The sequence below is a fragment of the Aythya fuligula genome, chromosome 3 (assembly GCF_009819795.1).
Source record: "Aythya fuligula isolate bAytFul2 chromosome 3, bAytFul2.pri, whole genome shotgun sequence".
NCBI classification, from domain to species: Eukaryota; Metazoa; Chordata; class Aves; order Anseriformes; family Anatidae; genus Aythya; species Aythya fuligula.
In genome coordinates this window covers 55,450,182-55,469,231 of record NC_045561.1, presented here as the reverse complement: position 1 = coordinate 55,469,231, position 19,050 = coordinate 55,450,182, and the positions used below count along the sequence as shown (strand labels likewise).

Genomic DNA, 19,050 nt, shown 5'->3' with positions numbered 1-19,050 from the left:
ACTGCTGAGCTGGTTGTTGGAGCAATGCTTTGGCTCTGCTTTGCAGAGAAAGCAAGAGATGGAAACCACGTGGACAGTTTTATTGTCACCAGCAGCTTTTGGGAAAGACATGCAGAGACAAGCAGCCTGACTGGGCATGCATGCAGCTGTCTGGGGCTTTTACTGACCCCCAAAGTACCCCGCTGGGTACCTGACAGCTACAGCTGGTCCTTTGACCAAAATGAATGGTGTACCTGGTTTCTGGTGGTTCCCGGGGAGAGCACCCACAGCCTGCATCCTGACCCAGTGTGCCACTGATCAAGTTGCTTATTAATTATGAAGCCCAGAATCCCACGATCTCACCGAGGACTCTGCTGGGTGACCACTCTTGGCTCCTCACACTGTAAACATATGTGGGCTTTGCAAAAGGCCAATGCACACCCAGGGCCCAGCACAAAGCCCCCGCTGCCAGATGAACACCCTGCCACAGGTCAGAGCAGTGCCTGCCTGCACCTTGTCATGGTGGGGTGGCTGCAGCCTGTCCTGCACTGTAGTGCCAGATGTACTGTCCCCATGTCCCTTGCCCGCACCCCTGTGTGACGTCGCTGGGGCTGTGAGCAGGTATCAGGAATGAGGAGCTCCTGCTGAAAACAGGGATCAGGGAGAGTTGCTCTGAGGGGATGGTATCATAAGGAGTTTGATGAAGTTTCTGCTCCATGGCTTTCCGGTTCCGTAAGACATAACCTATTACAGCAAACTTAACCTTGATACTCCCCAGTCACATTAGGACACCCTTCTGTTCCTGTGGAAACCAGCTCATCACTTACCTCAGAGTAGTGACTGTATCTACTGTGTTTGATTTTAATGTAAACACCAAAAGTAAAGCTCCATTCTAGAACTGGAGCTTTTTCCCACCTTCAAATAGCCCTCCTCATTCTGTGGTAAGGCTGTTATTGGTCCAACCCCCCTCACATTCACTTTGTGTGAAGGTTTTTAAATTCTCAGCGCCCCAAAGTTCCCTTCCAGCCTTTACAATTCAAGGCAGAATTCATCACCTAGCCTTTGCCCCTCTTTCCTTTCCTCAGACGAAGAAACAGGCAATAAATAGTAAATGACACCATCAATTTCCTCTCCAGGATAGTATGCCTAAATGGTACAGATACATTAAAATCAGAACAAAGACATAAATAGAGCACGTTGCAGTACGGTTCTAAAAACCTGTAAGAAAAGGGAAGTCTGTAAAAACAGAAAAAAAAGTATTCTCAACTTTCTTTCAAGGCCACGCTGGCTAAGTTATTTCTGTCTAAACTAGGTCCGCACAAATACAACAGAAGGATAGAGCCTCTGCAGCAGCCTGAATGCAATAGAGAGGAGATAATCTTGCTCAAGGATTTTTGCATGATTCAGCTCCTGGTGTTTGATAAAGAATGCGTATAAGTCAGCTACAAGGCTCATGTGTTCTTGGTTCTCATCGGCGATGTCTCCTCTTTTCCTCATCCCCCTCAGCACGAAAGCGAACCAGCAATTACAGCCTCTTGGTAGGCAGAATGGAGGTACCTGTGGAGGATGAGTGAGGTAAGGGAGTTCAAAGATGAAAGAAGGGGTTGAAAGAGATGAGAGAGACAAGAGACGGGTTAGTTGTGGGAATGACAGTAACTGTCACAGTTTTCACTCACTTGTGAATTCTGGGTGAGTACAAACACATGTAGAGATATCCAACATGAAAGGCATTGCTTTTCAATTAAAAAAATAAAAAAAGTGAAGTTAAAAAGAGCAGGTGTTAACATCCAAGAATAGAGGCTGGTGAACAAAGCGTCTCATCCTGCCACCAGACTGTTGGTTGTTCTCAAGAAATGGCATCTGAATGAATGGCAATGAATGCCTAACATGTCTGAGAAAAGGAATACAGTAATGACACCTTATTAATGACAACTTACTCTCTCACAAATATCTCATCATCTCTCTTTGGGACCCTTGCCAAGGGATCAACTGATCACACCTCCCAGCCCTCTGATACAATCTCCAGAGCTTCACACAGCAGGCAGCACACAAACGGGAGGGCACACACGTGTGCATGCACCCTCACCCCATGGTGTCTGTGAAACTGAAGTGCTGCAGGGTGACCCAGAAAGCCCAAACCCCAGCCCTGGTGGCAGTACACAGGCGGTGCACACCCTCACCAAGTGCCTTTGGTACAAACTGCAGCACCAGGAGGCTGCAGGACCCTGAACATGGACGAGGATGATAACAGCTGCTCTAAAACCAGAGTTACTCTCCCCAAAAGGGCAGGTGCTTCTGGGTCCTCTTCCCAGCCCCCTCAGAAACCAGGCACAAGGTTCCTTCTGGCATTCAGCTGTGTCTGGTGGGACCCCTGCAGCACACAGGAATTGGGAACAGCAGCTTGCAGGACCTGGTGCCTCCCCTACTCATGTCCACATGGGGACTCGGTCACAAAAGCTCCAGGCACAGCGAGCGCAGACTGGCAGGCTTCCCCTCTTTGTGTTTCTAACCCAAAGTACAGAACTTCAGATCTCCTTGTTCACCAGGAGAATGCCATCAGCCAGTGTTTCACCTTCCACCACCTCTCTCGTGCTCTGAGGTGCAACTAAGAAGGCTTTGGTTTGGGAGAAGTGCTGGAAAGAAAGAGTAAATGGCATTGCAGCACTGATGCACATTTATGAGCAGGAATGCCCCACTTGTAAAGCTGCCTGGGGAGCAGCCAGGGATGTGTGGCAGTGCAGGTGCCTTCTGTCAGTTGTGTCTGGTACCACTGTGGAGGAGCAGCATGGAAGGGTGGTTAGAAGGAAATCTGAGGCTGGGCTTAGCGCGAGGCTCCAGCCCCTCACCAGTGCTGCAGGCGTCAGGAGGAGGCTGAAGGGGATTTTGCACTGACACAAGTGCCCAGTGGCAGAACTTTGAACTTGAAGACCTTCAGGAAGAGCTGCCTTTGCCCTACCGCCTGCTGAGATGCCCATAGAAGTTGGTCAGGGGAAGAGAGAATAACATGAGTGGAAAGAAAATTTAAGTTTTGCAGAACATTTCTACACATTGTAGAACATGTTACGAAATGTAATATTTTGTAGTTACATTTCAAAGTAAGCAAAATAAGGACATCTGTTCTGAAAATATTATCAAAGCACTCGCAGAGGCTGCTAGGATGCTCTCAATACTCTTCTCATGTCCTTGCATGGGTTGCGGGACAGCATTAGTTTTCAATTGTAAATGTCCCAGTTTTTTGATGCGTTGGATTGTGTAGAAGAGGATAGTATTTCACTGCCACTCATTACTCTAGTAACCTCCCTTGATTCTTTCAGACTGAAATCAGCAAGGCCAATATTTGGAAAACATCCTTTAATGCTCTACTGTGGCTTAAGCTCATCCTTCAGAATGGATGAGCAGCACGACACTTGTAAATAGGTAGGACGATGACTTGCCTCCTTGTTACTCAGTTTCCAGGTCCTCTGTTTCTGCTTGATCGGGTTCCTCTAACTGGAAAGAGATGCGACGTGAAAGCTGTTCCTCAGCAACAGGTTGGTCGCTCTCTTCACTTGCTGTGACCGGCAGGTCAGCAGCTTCTATCTCATCAGCCTCCTGCGGGGCTGCATCTATGGGCCCAGGCTCTTCAGCAGAGGCCTCGGTCTGACCAGACAGAGGTTCCTGGCTAAATGCATCCAAGCGTTTTTCAACCACTGTACGAATCAAGGCTGAAACAGAGAAAAATACCATTAACGAACACAGTGTAAAAAACCTGTAATTTGAAATTATTTATATGTTACTGACATATGAATTCTTATGCAGGAAAAGGAAAAAAAGAAAAGAAATAACACTAAAACTAAAGAATACTTGAATAAGAAAAATCTTCCCTGTAGCTGTAGCCTAATTGAAACCAAATGAGCAGTTTGCATTGAAAGCAGTGATTTGAAATGGCTCACGTGGATTGCCTTGTTCATTTCCTCACTGTTGTCTGGTCACTTCTCAAGCAGGTCACCCTGCCAGGAAAGGGGACCAGCCAGGTTGCGTACAGTGTGATGTTTTTGGCACAGCGTAATACTGGAACTGTGGGAGTCATCAGAAAGATTTTCTCTTTCTGAAAAGCAGCTGTAAAACATCTGCTCTTTATTATTTTTGATACTTAGCCCTTGTAGTTTTTTTTTTTTTAAACATTATATGTCTTCCAAATCAATGAACACAACAATAGCTCAACACTCACTTTGTAATACATAATTTAAATATGGCAAATAACAAGGCCAACAATGAAGGAAGAAGGTGTTAATATAGAAGACAATGTACAGGTGCCAAAAGGAATTCCATTGTTAATTCTTGGGTTGAGTTTCGCAAGTAAAAGAAGGAATGGTCATCAGAGGGCAAACACAGCCACCTTAGACTGTGGGTGCTTCCCTTGTAGTTCTTTTTTTTTTTTTTTTTAATTGGATGGTGATAAGATAAACAAACCATTTAAGTAGCTTCTACATTCAAATAGGTTAAAAATGTATCCTTAGAGATTTCTCCTACGCTTTTGCGTAAGATGGAGAAGAAGCCACAATCTCAGCTGCGGCTGTCTGCCTCTACAAAACTTGTTTGAGAAGGCAATCCACAGTTCCTTTTGCAGAGTTAATGTTTATTCAACAATGCGTGATTGGGTATAAGCCAGGATACACAAAGGATAAGTAGCAAAACAGGGGCTGCTGGTATTACTTATTAGCCTGCTCCAACTGCTCTGTACTTCTAAGAACTGGTGCAAGACCAGGGTTACTGGCAGTAAAAATTAAACAAAGATTTAACAGGAATATGATGGATGTTCTCATCAAGACTGCATTCTGGAGCAACATTTTTCTTGGGATGTTTATTTAGTGGTCACATACAATACTTCTTACTTAACAGGAGAGAAAATTCCCTCCCTTCTGAAGAGCTGCTTTAAGAATCCTTGAGTAAACATATAAGCACATGTATCATAGGATAAAATACTAACAGGCCAGATGTGATTATCCAAACTGGACCTCAACAAAGGAAATTCAGGGTCCTGGTTAAACTGAAAATTAACCCAGAGGAAATGAACACGATTGCAATTTAAACCCAAAATCACAGCCAGAGGTAAAACCACAAGAATAAAGACAATGCAAGTATAAGAAGTGGTTTGACCTAGGGCCACCAAGGTGGACACAAACTCATCATAATTTTGTGCTTCTACACAAGACAGAATTTATATTATCCAGGTATTCAAAGCAGCCTCTGAAGACTGACCAATAGACAAACCTGCATACTTAGCTTGAATTAGACTGAAAGACAGCAGAGAGTGATATTTTAAATCTATTTCAAAAGCAAGGACATGATTATTGACTGCTGAAGAAGTAAGCCCTCGTTTTGATGAGAAGTGTCAGTCACCTGACTTCTCTGTCAGTCATGGCCAAAATTATCCTTCTCTTCTTTCATTTTGGATGAAAGGAGTAGCACATTACTCTGTAGCTCAGGGAGTTCACACAAATGCACTAACAGACTTTCATGTTATACATGTGGCTCTAGAAAGGGTGGGCTTTTCTGGTCCCATTGGCAAAATCAGGCATCACACAGAAAGCAACACAGCAACGATGGCTGTGTAACACACATGAAAAACAAGTTTTTATAGCAGAGAAAAGAATTGGCATGCTTTAACTATTCTTATTCTGCCAGAGGTGTTGTGTCTTCCAGCAGCAACACATCTCTAACAGTATAAAGCCAGTAGTGCAGCATGTCTGACACTTCCAGTATTTCAGCTGAGAATCAATTATCCAGATGGCCACCACAGTGGTTTTCCCTACTTTAAAAACATATTTAAATAGAGAATAAAAACAAGAACAACAAAACAAACAAACAAAATAACACACTTGGCCGCTGGAGTTCTTCCTAATTCCTTCTTTAGTCCACAGTGACCCTGTAAATGTCATATTTGTTCTGACTGGGGAAAAAACAACTACAAACAAGCAGCCCAGACTATATTCCAGGATTTGGTAACTTACAGTCAAGCATCATCCTTCCCAGAACCTTCTTCTCTAGTGTTTCTTCCACTTCTGTCATCAGCCATGGAAGGAATTCTGTCTCAATATCTGTATGAATTTGGCAGGAGGAAAGCAAGAAAAAGTATCTGTTTATTAAGGATGAACAACAGGATCTCAAGGCTGTTTTTCATTTGCTGTGATTGTTAAGGGATGCACATCCTTGCCAGAAAGCACTTGCTTTGCAAGAGCCAGATGAAACCCTCTCAGGCATTACTGGGTGTCTTATCTCCTCCCTCCTTTACTGAGGTTCCTCCTTATTACGGACCTGAACCAGAGTCTTCTCACCTCCATTGATTTTCAAAGGGGCCTGGCACCCTCGAACGGCAAGCACAAACGAGCAGCACAGTAATGTTCCAGTCAGATGAAAATAACTATCCTGAACAAGTCAGGAGAATAACATTTCCTGCTCTGTTTTCCAAGTACATCTGGCTTCTGGTCTGCTGAAAACGTTTGTTCCCTCTGACTAAGGAGCTCTTGCTTCCCCCAGTCACACTCTTTGTATGCAGTGGTCCCAAACCCTGTCCTGCTTGAAGAATACACTCATTTCTGCATTTGCTCCATGGCTCCATTCCCAAGCTGTGGTCTGGGCATCTGTGCAGGGACTGGGGAAGTGGGATGCAGCAAGGTAGCCCATAAGAAATGCTGCTGACTCTAAAAGCTTGGAAGTCACAGAGGTACAACTCCAAAATTATTTTCAGAGCCTAATTCTTATTGACTATTTTTCCTTTGCTTTGATAATCATTAACGAAGATTCAGAATGATGTCTGTCCTTTGTCTGTCCTATCAAAATACATTTAATACTCTTTCTTTCTCTACCAATCCTAACCACCCATTTATTTCTCTCAAATCAAAAGCACCTCTTCTCATTAAAGCAAAACTGTCAGTTCTTGCTTATTCTTGATAACTTGTACAGGTGAACAATAATGTTTCTTTTTAAAAAACTCTGAGTTTGAAAACTATCTGTGCAGCCACAAATGTAAATGAATGAAATCTTATTATATTATTCTAAATAATAGGACAATAAACTGTATTCTAAGGCTGTTTTGACTTTCATATTACTCACTTCACATAATAATAAAAAAAAAGACAAACCTCTTTCTATAGGATCATAGAAAAACCCACTCTCACGAAGATTGCTGAAGACTGAAGGAATGAGATCAGTCAAGTAGCGTTTAGCAAACGCCCAAGCTGCAATTTTCTCTGTCGTCTCTTTCTGTTTCTGTAGCATTTGCATGTGCTGGAGTTTGCGACGTTCCTGTCAAGACAGTATGGCACATAAAACTTTCAGCCCTTTAGCTGCTATTCCTTTGATCCAGATTTTGAAGAATGATCACAGTGTGAAACTCATAAATAGTAAAGATAAACAAGAGTACCAATACTTAAGACTTCTGAGCTAAAGGCCAGTATTTGTGGCCTCCTACTTTCACAAAAACTCCTCATAAAAAAAAAAAGAGTGCTTGAAAGCTGTTGAGGGATTTTTTGAAACAGCAAAAATCCCATGACTTGCTGTAGCTGAGCAAACCAAGCTACCAGGGCAACTATGAGAAGTTCCCATGACTGTTCCCACATCGCCCAGTTGAGGAATTCAGAAAAATATTGTTACCAGTAGCTGGCTTCAAGGACAAGGTCTATGTGACTGCTAATCACAAGGGGGTTGTTTTCTTGCAGGTGGGGTTGTTTTCTTGTAGTTGTTTGTCTGAGTGCTTTTGACCAAAAATCTTGTGTGAAGCACTGTCTGCCCCTGTTAAGTTCAGTATAAAAGTTAGGCTATTCAGGCAATAAAATGGAGCATGATCTGACTCTACTGGTGTCTGTCGTGCTTTTGGCCATGCTTCCTGCAACAGAAAGCAAGCCTGTACTCAATCTGTGGAGTACCACAAGGACTAAAGGATTCCTTTTGTGTACCTTTTTAAATTTTGTCAAGTCTGTTAAATAAGGGCCTTGTGGCTGGCTAAATGAAATCCTTCTCTGATATTGTATCATGCACTGATTTCGACTCATTACTTTGTTATTGCAGATAGAGCTGAATGTTGGTCTAGGAATGAGCTGAGGTTGGGTGATTTCCTAAACTTTTCATCTTTTCTATTTTTTATCCTATTTGTCATAGGAAAAAATTAAAACTCAGATTGGTCCAGGAAAATATTCAGAACCCCAATATATAAGGTTGTTGAAGACTTGCCATTGCTGTTTATTCCTACTTGCTAGATATTACTAATGCAGTTTTGCATTTGGAGATCTTGAGAGGTATGTGAAAAGTGAAAGTCTAGGAGGTGCCTCTTATTTTCAAGCATTCTGACTATCCATTTAGCAGTTATCGTAAGAAAGTCTTGAGTAACAGCTGCACCAGGTACAGAGGAAAACGCTGTCAGGTTTGGCCTCCTGATCAGGTGTCTGAGTACGCCAGGTTGCTCGAGTATGACTGCTCCAAAGGAACAGAACAGCACGGTAGTGCTGGCGCATGAAAGCAAACAGTGCAGCTGCTTAGAGGAATATCAAGCTTGACAATACCCTTTCATATTCATCCAGCTTACTTCACAGCTTGTCTTTCAGTACTGGAAGTGTTTTCCTCTTGCCTGATGGGCACCCAGGCAGGCCTGTTTTGCTCCTCGTAAGCCTTACCTTCTCCTCCCTGTATCGCCTGTCCTGCTCCTCCAGGCGCTGCACCTCCGCCAGCTCGGCATTGCGCAGTTCCGCGTAGGCACGCTGGTGTGCCCACAGCTGGGCCAGCTCTTCTTCCTCCATGACTTCCAGCAAAGCTTGCTCCATGGTCTTCCCAACCAGCACTTCCAGGATCGGCTCGACTTCAATGTCAAAGTCAAATAGCTGGGGATGGGGGGCAGCAGGACAGAGATAAATGACCCCTGAGCACAATCCCTCGCAACACCTCAGCAAGGAGCAAAGGAGCATGAACAAAGCACTTGTGCTGAAGGGGGTGCCGAGAAGTGCAGCTGGGGGCCCAGTGTCAGCTAAGGCAGGAAGCGTGAATGCCACCCAGGATTAAGTGATGAGTGGGCTGAAGTGAGACACCACACCCCCCAAACTGCAGCCACACGGGGCACTGCCAGGGAGAAGCAGAGCTCTCACCTACACCCTACTGCTGCTCCCTTCTGTCCTTCCAATCCCCTCTCAGGTTATTCTGCTCTATTTCTGCAGGGGAGAGCATTCTCAGCATTGTAGTTCCTAGCTAAAAGCATCAGAACCAGTGCACATGGAGAAGCACTGTCCTTAGTTTTGCATGGTTTCTTTTGCATGTTCTGTGAGGAGAATTTCACTCCTGATTTTGCCTCAAACTTGTTTCATATAGGAGGCATGTTTTGACACTACCTGTGGACTCCACTTTGCTTCATACCTCTCCTTCTTCTATTTGTGTGGCCACATCTCTTCCTGTTTTGGCTGGTATGAAGAAAGGAGTGGGTGGTCTGTCCAAAAAGGCATCTGTTTGACATTCCGTATCAACCTCTATTGTCCGGTCACTAATCTCTTCCAAATACAGCTCTAGAAATAAAAGCATAATGAATGCTCTAAATAGGATTCTTTTTTTATTTTAAGTCTCAACTACTCCTTATTACTGTACAGGGTGAATTATATCCAAATAGTGCAGTAAAATGTCTTCCATAAAGCAAAAAAAAAAAACAAAACAAACCAAACAAACAAAAAAATTGACCTAAAGCATAGATCAGTTTGCTGCACAGGCCATCTAAGGACACGTACTTCGTAATGTCTCCTGTGCTTCTTGGAAATGAATCCTAGAAACACACTTCTATCACCAGGTTTCAGAGGAGTGTCTAGACCATTTCAGCCCACCTTGCAGAATAAACATTTCTTGGTAGATGTAACGGGATATGGCAATTTCAAACAGGGACAATGATTATATATCTACTAACCATTAATATTAAAAAAACAAAAACAAACAAAACCCCACATTTTTCTCCGCTGTATGAAAAACACTGTGTCTGTTGGGTTTAAAGAATGATTGTCTACTTCTGGCCCCACCAGCACTGACCTTGAGGTAACCACGTGTTACATCTGTAACAGCATGCACGTAACTTGAATTATACCTGTCCTCTACTACAGAGATAAATAGCCTGGTTCATAAAATGAGGTCTGTGGAGGACTTAAGATTATCAGCATTAGTCAATGGGAAGGATAAGAGACCAAGATACCCACACCAGATGGCTTTCTTCTGCATTTTTCAATGGTGAAAAGCTGCTGCATACATCAGAGGTGGTATAGGAGGTTCAGTGGCACTGGGGGACAGGGAACATTCACAAACCAAAGGCCATATCTGATTAGCACGTGCCACAGCTGTTTGACCATTTGTAAGTCAGCCCAATCTGAAATGCTTTTCAGAGGAACATAGCAATGCATTACACTTACCCCATGATTACTCCATATTTTGGCTTTGCAACAAATAAAATTATTTTCTCACATATAGGGCAGTCTCTTATTCTAAATTAGGGCCACCGCCCATCCTCTTTCTCCTACCCCTTCCCCATTAACTTTCAATAGTGATCTTATTCCTAGATATGACTGCATTCTTTAGAAAAATAAAAATTAAAAATAATGATTAAAAAAACCCCACACCTCTACCTGTGGCATATTCCAAACATCTCTGAAGACAGTAAAAAACAAAAGAATAAATGAAGCAATCCTGACTACTGTTCATGAATGTACGCTGAGAACTGAAAAAGAGAACCTCTGCAAAAATGTCACTCTATTTAGCCAAGTTTATAAATAATTAGATAGTACTAAACATAGGGGGGTTATAGTGGTGAGGCTTAGAGAACCTTAGCTGTCTGTGAATCTACTGATTGCATCATCCACTTAGTAAGTGAATATAGATCAGCAAGTTTTTTAAAAATTTGATCTGAAAACAAAATCCGTCCTTTTACCTGTCTGCACGTGAACATGCTCTCTGCCTTCCACAGGCTCAGGTGTTAGCTGCACTTGCTCTTTTGCTCTCTTTCTAGCCAGTGCTTTTCTCCGTGCTTCTCTCTGCCTTTGAATCTCAAACAGATCAAGATGGGTACACTGGACAGGGATGAACGTAAAAAATATGTTACCATACAGTTTGTACTTGGAAATATTACTAATTTCTCTCTGTTGGTAAATGAACATTGTTGTTTGTTTTTAACACAAGAAGCATAGTATTTCAGATTTGCTTCTCATGGTAACTGACCCTACAGTGTCAGCTCCCTTTAAGACTGTAGCGCATGAAACTAATAAGGTCTGGTGGCTACCTATAGGCACGTACTAACGGCATCTCACACCAAGAACAATCAACTGCTATTTGGAAGTGGCTATTATATACAGAACTTTGCAAGATAAAGCATATTAAAATGTTGTGTTCTTGTTCAGTTGAGAGTATCTAGGTGACCCTTTAAGAAGGTCAAATGGACTTAAGTCCAGTTGTTTGTTAGATAAAAGATCTTTATTGCTGATGAAGGAAAAGAAGCCCATACTCACTTTTAAATTCAGTACTGTGTTTGCCAACTGAAAGGAAAACGCCTTTGGAGCTTTGTAAACAGAACATATGTGAAATTCACCATAAGAAACAGCTACCAAACAACACAAAGCTATTTCCACAAAATCACTTTTTAAAACCAGACTACTTTAAATTCTTATATGATCAAAGCATCCATGTATTGAAAATAAGTATCACTAAAACATTTACAATTTGTCAGGAGAAATCACAGAATCATGGAATGGCTTGGCTAGGAGGGTCCTTAAAGATCATCTAGTTCCAACTGCCATGGGTGGGGATGCCACCCACTAAATCAGGTTGCTTAGGGTCGCACCCAGCCTGGCCTTGAACACCTCCAGGGATGGCGGCATCCGCAGCCTGTCTGGGCAGCCTGTGCCAGTGCCTCACCACCCTCTGAGTGAAGAATTTCCTCCTAATCTAATCTAAATCTCCCCTCCTTTAGTTTAAAACCATTTACCTTTGTCCTGACAATGTCTGACTGAGCAAAGAGTCGGTGTTCATCATTTTATAAGTACAGTTTAAGTATTGAAAATCTGCAACAAGGCCACCCCTGTGCCTTCTCTTCTCCAGGCTGAACACCCCCAGCTCTCTCAGCCTTTCTCCATAGGAGAGGTGCTCTAGCCCTTCTGTGGACCTGCTCCAACATCTCCACATCCTTCTGGTGCTGGGGGCCCCGGACCTGGATGCAGCACTCCAAGGGGGACCTCACGAGGGCAGAGCAGAGGGGGTCAGTCCCGTCCTTTGAGTTTACCCCAAGACTTAAGTTTCCCGAGAAGTGATGCTACAGAAGCAGTAGCTTTTAGCTCGTATGACCTACATTAAAAAAACAAAACCATACCGCGGGGATGACCTGCAGGGCGTACGTGTTGCCGCGCACCACCCTCGGGTCGTACATGACGTTGGCATAGCGGACGGGCTCCTTCTCCCTGCAGCAAGGACAACACCACCGCACCCGCGGTTACAGAGGAGCAACCCCTCGGAGCCGGGGGGGGCTCCGAGATGCCGACAAACCTCGGCTCCCCGCGGGCAGGGGCCGAGCAGCCCGCTGGCACTCACTGCGGGGCGGCCTCGGGCGGCGGCCGGTACTTGGTGCGGGCGGGCAGGGCGCGGGGCGGGCTGCAGTAGCAGTAGGGGACGGCGGCCGGGGCCGCAGCCCCCCGGCGCGGGGCGGGCAGCATGGCGGGCAGCCGCCGGCCTCGGGCCTCGCCCCGCCGCAACCGTCTCCAAGGCAGCGGCCCCGAGCCGCCCCTAGCGGCCTCAGGGCCGAGGGAGGGCCGCGGAAATGGCTCGAATTTCGGGCTTTTAGGGCGGGTTTTGGGCAGTGCGGAGCTGAAGCGCCGGGCGGCGCTGTGGGTCCTCCGTCTGTGGGCGAGCTGCCGAGGGGGTGGGAGGTGGCGGGGTGAGCTTGTGGCGGTGGCTGAGCCTGATCCGCAGTGCCAGGGGGTGGGAGCCTGCTGGAGCGCACGGCGGGGCCTGAAGGGCAGCCGAAAACGCTCTCCGCACACGCCGAGGTGGTTATTTATTTATTTATTTATTTTGTTTTGTTCTGTGTTGTTTTCCCCGCACACCAAGCGGCGTGGGATTTGGACACGGCTAAGATGTAGTGTGGTAGGAAATAGGGGAGTGAGTGTCGCTTGGTGCCCCCGCTGTACTCCCCGTCATGGCAAGCGACGAGAATATGTTTGCAGATTCTGTGAAATAAAATAAAACAAAACAAAACAAAGTGAAACATAACAGCAATTAAGTGTTACTGTCATAGTCATAGCTCCTTCTTAATCTGTGTGGGTAGCGATATTAAGCTTTGATAACTTTGCTGAGTATGTGAAATACCCATGGCCTTTGTTTCAGAAATCTTTGGTTCAAACGTAAGTCACTGATGAAAAGCTATTTACGTTATCTCAGTTATGTTACTATGGCAGGGATCTGTGCTGCAATACAACACCCCGTGGGCAGTCACAGATGAGGACTCCGAGTAGCAGAGAGCACTTCACAGGAAGCCTGCAAGGCACGGGGGAAGAAGCTGTGTAGTAACAGAGCCATGTAGAAAATAAATGTATAAGCAGATAAATAAAAACTACCACAAGCAAAGGCAAAGTGTGGGAGGCGAGGGAAAAGAGGAAGGAATGGTTTCATAATCAGTTAACGGGCAGCTGGCAGTCAGTGCAGGAACGGGAGTCGTGTGAACTGCATGGCTAACAGCGGGGTGGTGGGACAAGAAGATAGGAGGCTGCAGGAACACAGTGCAAGTGTCAAGCAGGCATTGCAGAATCATAAAGCAATCCAGACTGAAAGAGACTCTGGAGGTCTCTAGTGTAAGCCCCTTGCCTAAGCAGGAACAAATTCAAAGGTAGATCAGATTGTTCAGGGCCTTACCCTGCCAAATTTTGCAAATCTTCAGGGTTAGAAGTGCTTGGGGTGGCACTGAAAATCCTGGAAGGCGTCGTGCTGCTGCTAAGCAATGTCCTGAGATGTCTGACAGAAACGTAAAAACACAGTATAAGCATGGGAAGCCATCGGTGTGACTGCAAAGATGAAAGAATCACAGAGCCCAGATGAGGGCATGTGTATTGTTTGCCCCAATGCTTTTGGACATCGATTACTAGAAGTGCACAGAAACCTGCGTTTGTCTTGTTGCAGTGACACGATCAAAGGGAATCAGCAATACTGCTCCAGTATCATACGCTCGGTAACTGTCAGCCCTCAGATATCGTCTTTGCTGCTGTTTCTAGGCACTGGGTTTAATGTGTCTGTGATACACAGCCACTACCTACACATAGGCCTAGCCCTAACTGAGGCACTTAGTTTTAAAAAATATGTGCAAGCTTGCAAATTTGGACAAATGAGAGGCATAGAAGGAAAAAAAAAAAAAAAAAAAAAAAAAAAAAAAAAAAAAAGCCACCATCCTACCTGCGTTAAACAACTCGAGTCCCAGTGGTGAGATTACTGTTTTTTGTTTTCAGTTGGGTTGCAAATCTTGATCTGCAATTGTTGATAGGAAAAAAGTGCAGATCCTATCACTCATGTCTTCAAGCCAAAATAGTTGAACTTCCTTGTCTCTGTAACATTACAGCTTTATCTTAACCCCAGTACTGATGGGGCTGGGCAGGGCTGTGAAATTCCCATTCTGAAAGCCTTCATTTCTCCAAGACTAGGCAAAGCCAGTATTTTATTACTAATGATTTCAAGACACCATTATCAATTTTGCTTTCCCCTACCACTTGACCTCTAACTGAGCACCATTTTCCCTCAATTTTCCCCACAAGTATGCCTTTCAGTATGACAAACTTGCTTAAAAGGCTTGCATCCTTGCCCTATTCCACCCTGGGACTTCATACACTGTGACTAGAAAGAATTGGGGAGGAGTGAGAAAGCATTTTAGAGGGTGGAGTGGTGCACACTTAATTTTAAACTATCATTCATTAAACCGCTAATTGGAAAATCAATTGTTGGTGACTTTCCTATTTAAACTCGAGTCAATCATGCACCATTACCCCATCTCTAGCCTCTTTGAACCCTCCTTGAACAAGGCACTCCAAGTTGTCTTCCTTTTGCCCAGAAAGCTCTGCCTTAATTTCCATCTCCCTGTATTGTGAGTAGTTGTGGGTAGTTGTTCAACTACACTGAACCTGCAGAAGACTGATCTGCTTCTGTTGCCCTATCACTGCATCATCTGTGTTTTTCCGTCTGGAAATAAATTGCCCTTGGGAGACAGAGCAGTACTATTTTGCTTTACTGGGGTTGAACTGCACACTCCAAGAGAGTGCAGGAGGCATGTGGAAAGCATAGACCCTGATATCAAATAATTGAACAACAAGTCTCCAGCCTTTATCTCGAGACCAACGTTCCCAATCACTTAAAAAGTGACTGCTCTTCTCATTCACACACCCAAAAATTTCTCAAGTGCTGTGTTTTCTGGTGTCTGTAGCTCATAGGAGCTACTTTTATGCAAATTGAAAATATGCATTTGTATACCTTGTCGTGTAATGTTAAGTACTCCTCTGAGTGCAGGGCTCTGCAAAATTTTTGAATGACATTGTGGTTACTTTCTCACCTCATAGCTGTTTGTGCTGAAGGGAACTGGTTGGTGAATCGCATGCAAAGCTCTCCAGCTGCACTTGAATGAAGTTACAACTTTATGACAGTGTAGTGGGTTTACACGGCAAGTTTTTGTTAGCAGGGGGCTGCAGGGGTGTCTCCTGTGAGAAGAATCCAGAAGCTGCCCCATGTTAGATAAGGGCCAGTTTCAGACGGCTCCAAAGGGACCCACTGCTGCCCAGAGCTGAGCTAATAAGTGATGTTGTTTGTGTCTCTGTGAGAGGATATTTGGGACGGGGTAAAAACTGCTGCACAACAGCAGCTGGAAGAGCAAGGAGTGAGAACCAGCTGTGCAGAACCCAAAACCAGTGCAGCAGGAGGGCAGGAGGTGCTCCAGGCAGGCAGCAGCAGTTCCCCTGCAGCCTGTGCAGAGGTCCCTGGTGGAGCAGGCTGTCCCCCTGCAGCCCGTGGGTCCCACGTGGAGCAGATCTCCACGCTGCAGCCCCCCCATGGGTGGAGGAGCCCCCGGTGGAGCAGGTGGATGTGGCCTGGAGGAGGCTGCGGCCCATGGAGAGCCCCCGCAGGAGCAGGCCCCGGGCCGGAGCTGCAGCCCGTGGAGAGGAGCCCACACAGGAGCAGGGGGTCTGGGGGGAGCTGCCGCCCACCCGTGGGGGACCCGTGCTGGAGCAGTTTGCCCCTGGGGGATGGACCCCGTGGGATGGAGCCGTGTGGGAGCAGTGCTTGAAGAGCTGCTGCCTGTGGGCAGCCCCGCAGGCTCAGATGGGGAAGGATGGCATCCCGTGGGAGGGACCCTGCGTGGAGCAGGGGCAGAGTGACAGTGAGGGAGTGGTGGAGGTGAAGCGTCAAGGACTGACCGCAGTCCCCATTCCCCTGTTGCCATGTGCCACTTGGGGGGAGGACATAGAAGAGGGTGGATGAGGGGGTGTTTTTAGTTTCTTTCCTTTGTTTCTCATTTCTCTAGCTTGTTAGTAATAGGCAATAAACTTTGCAAATCTCCCTATGCTGAGTATGTTTTGCCCATTACAATAGATGTTGAGTGATCTCCCTGTCTTCATCTCAACCCTTGAGACCTTTTCATTAGATTTTCTCCCCTTTCCCTTTGAAGAGAGGGAGTGAGAGAGCGGTTGCGGTGGAGCTCAGATGCCCACCTGAGTAAAACCACCACAGACAGCAAGACAGAATTTACACCTGGAGGAGAAGGGGGAAAGGTGAGTGAAGAAACCTCTTCTTCAGTGGATGGAGGAACATACAGGCCTATTCCCTGTGTATGATGAGGTTGAATTGCATGGCCCAAGACTGTGCAGGAAGCATGAGGAAAAGAAGGCAAATCTCTCATCTTTATCACAGGATTATCCTCTCTGATCACCTGGGTTCTGTTTGGGCTTGGCCTTAAAATTAAATAAAGTAAAACCTAAAAAATAGTGTTTTATAATTTTAAACTTGACCTGTGCAATACTAAAGGTGCAGGGTTGGGATTTGGTCTGTAGCATCTGTCAAGGAAGTTGGTGAGAGGTTTGTGGGTTGTAGGAAGGAAGAGTTTCAAGCAGCCGTTGGATCAGTTCTGTAAAAAGCTGTTTGGCTAAAGAGCAAGTTTTGTTTAGAAAGTGTCAGATCTTTCATAGAAACCTTTTCTTATTATTACCCAGCAGAGGAAGCAGACCTCAACGAGTCAAACCCCGTTCAGGATTTGTGAGCTGTTTGTTCAGATTCACATGCCAGCACCTCAGGTTAGAAGCAGAAAATGGTCTCTGATCTCTTCTCCCCTTGTAGAAGTTTCACTCAGAAGTGAGATTTAAATTTGTATTTTTATCACATCAAATGAAAGAGGTTGATTTAGAATGATAAGTGACACATTTTACAGAAAAAAAAAAACAAAAACAAAAAAAAAAACAAGATAATTCGCATTTCTAAGTATCAAAGAGACAAAAAAAAATGAAAAAAAAAAAATAAAAGAGACTTGCGGTCTCTATATACACGAGAGTCAGCTGCCCATATGAAGATTGTATCATTTCTTCAGCCGTGGATGCCCTTCTTCCCTGGATTTTTTTCTGTTATCATTAGACTTTTATTATTAGTTGCCCTTTTTCCCTGGATTTTTCTTTCTTTTATCATTAGACCATTTGAAAAAGTTGCTTCCCCTTGTGAATTTTTAGCCTTCAGAAGTTCCTCTAAAGTTTTCACTCATTGTTCTGATGACACACACGATAAGAACTGACTGGTAAGAAAATTCAGAGAAAAATGTAACCAGAGCGCCTAACCAAGGTGGGTTTCCTTTTCCTGTAGTCAGAAATTGTCCTTGTGGAGACACATGATAGTCGCAGTAACTGTGATCTGGCTAAAGCTAGCAGTTTAACAGCACATTATAATCACCTGAATTTTGCAGCTGGATGTGATCAGTTCTGGATATAAAATGCTTGCTGGGTCACACAGTTGACCAAGCAAACTTCAAAGCTAACTTGGTCAACTCATGGCTGAGTTTCCAAGTTAGATTGATGAATGAGTTTCTATGGTGCTTTCCATCTGAGACAAACATATTCTTCTTTACAGAGGGAATTTGACCAAAAAAGCAGCTTTTCGTGTCTGCTCCATGCAGCTCTTACTGCCCCCTGAGTCTGCAAAGCAATGGAGATGCCGGACTGCTGTCTGGAACATGTTGTAGTAGGGAGGTGAAATAACTCGTGCACATTATTGAAAACATGACTTACATTGAACAAAAATGCAGATCTGTAAGAATGACACCTGAAAACACCCTCTTTTCCTGAGAGAGGGAATAAATTAACGGATTTCAGGGAAGAAAGATCCTGTTATTGTCACAGTTTTGGCAGTGAGCCACTCAGGATTTATTTATTATTTTTTAATGAAGTAGAAGGGGTTCCATTTGTAGGAATCCTGTGGGAAGAAGTGTCTCTGGATACATTCAGATGGTAGGAGATGATTCCTGACACCATAATCATATCTTCTTTCAGGGAACACCTGCCCTTAAAGGTCTTGGAGAAGAGGCACTGGAAATTAGTAGCTCCTTAACTTGATAACTCTCTTATCTGCTGTAGGCTGTCATTCAGGATCCCAAGCTGCCTACCTGTTCATTCAAAGCTCACCCCTCTGCTAACTGAGTGGTGTAATCTCTGGGCCTCAGTATGGCAACGATGTTGTTTCCTGAGTCAAGAGACCTGCCTGGGACCAAGGGGAAGCTGAAATTGTGACTTGTGGTGTACGGGTGAGGAATGAGTCAACCTGGGAACAAGTAGGGGTGGTGCGGTACTGCAGCAAACCAACCGCTCTCCTGTGATGGATTAGCACCAAAGGCAGAACAGGCAGTAGAGAAACAAGAACTCCTGTTCCCAGACTAAAAATCAGGTACCGTTTTTCCTTGGGTGGCTTTTTGTCTCACATGATACTTCTTTTTGTTGTAATTGAAGGCACTTGATAGCAGATTTCAAAAGGGAACATTATGGTGAAAATGGACCACATGGAACTCCCTGCAATCTGTCACTGAAT

The 19,050-nt window shown here is 44.8% G+C and overlaps 1 protein-coding gene across 1 annotated transcript; it reads right to left on the bottom strand.

Annotated features, from left to right (window-relative positions):
- Positions 1 to 1,091: 1,091 nt before the first annotated feature.
- RSPH3 (radial spoke head 3) lies at positions 1,092 to 12,689 on the bottom strand. The gene is made up of 9 exons (XM_032185439.1): positions 12,553 to 12,689; positions 12,335 to 12,422; positions 10,904 to 11,042; positions 9,361 to 9,506; positions 8,631 to 8,834; positions 7,104 to 7,266; positions 5,973 to 6,059; positions 3,414 to 3,683; positions 1,092 to 1,536 (listed from the first exon to the last, which is right to left on the bottom strand). Exons 1-8 carry the CDS (start codon positions 12,672 to 12,674, stop codon positions 3,421 to 3,423), a joined length of 1,212 nt encoding a protein of 403 aa, XP_032041330.1. The 5' UTR covers positions 12,675 to 12,689; the 3' UTR covers positions 1,092 to 1,536; positions 3,414 to 3,420.
- Between the last annotated feature and the right edge of the window lie 6,361 nt (positions 12,690 to 19,050).

Excerpts from the sequence above, each read along its gene's own strand:
- RSPH3 (XM_032185439.1), bottom strand. The coding sequence starts at position 12,674 with ATGCTGCCCGCCCCGCGCCGGGGGGCTGCGGCCCCGGCCGCCGTCCCC. Across the intron at positions 11,043-12,334 it reads CCCTGCAGGTCATCCCCGCG|TGTACCCATCTTGATCTGTT; the intron begins GTATGGTTTTGT and ends ATCCCTGTCCAG. Across the intron at positions 9,507-10,903 it reads GCATGTTCACGTGCAGACAG|AGCTGTATTTGGAAGAGATT; the intron begins GTAAAAGGACGG and ends TTTTATTTCTAG.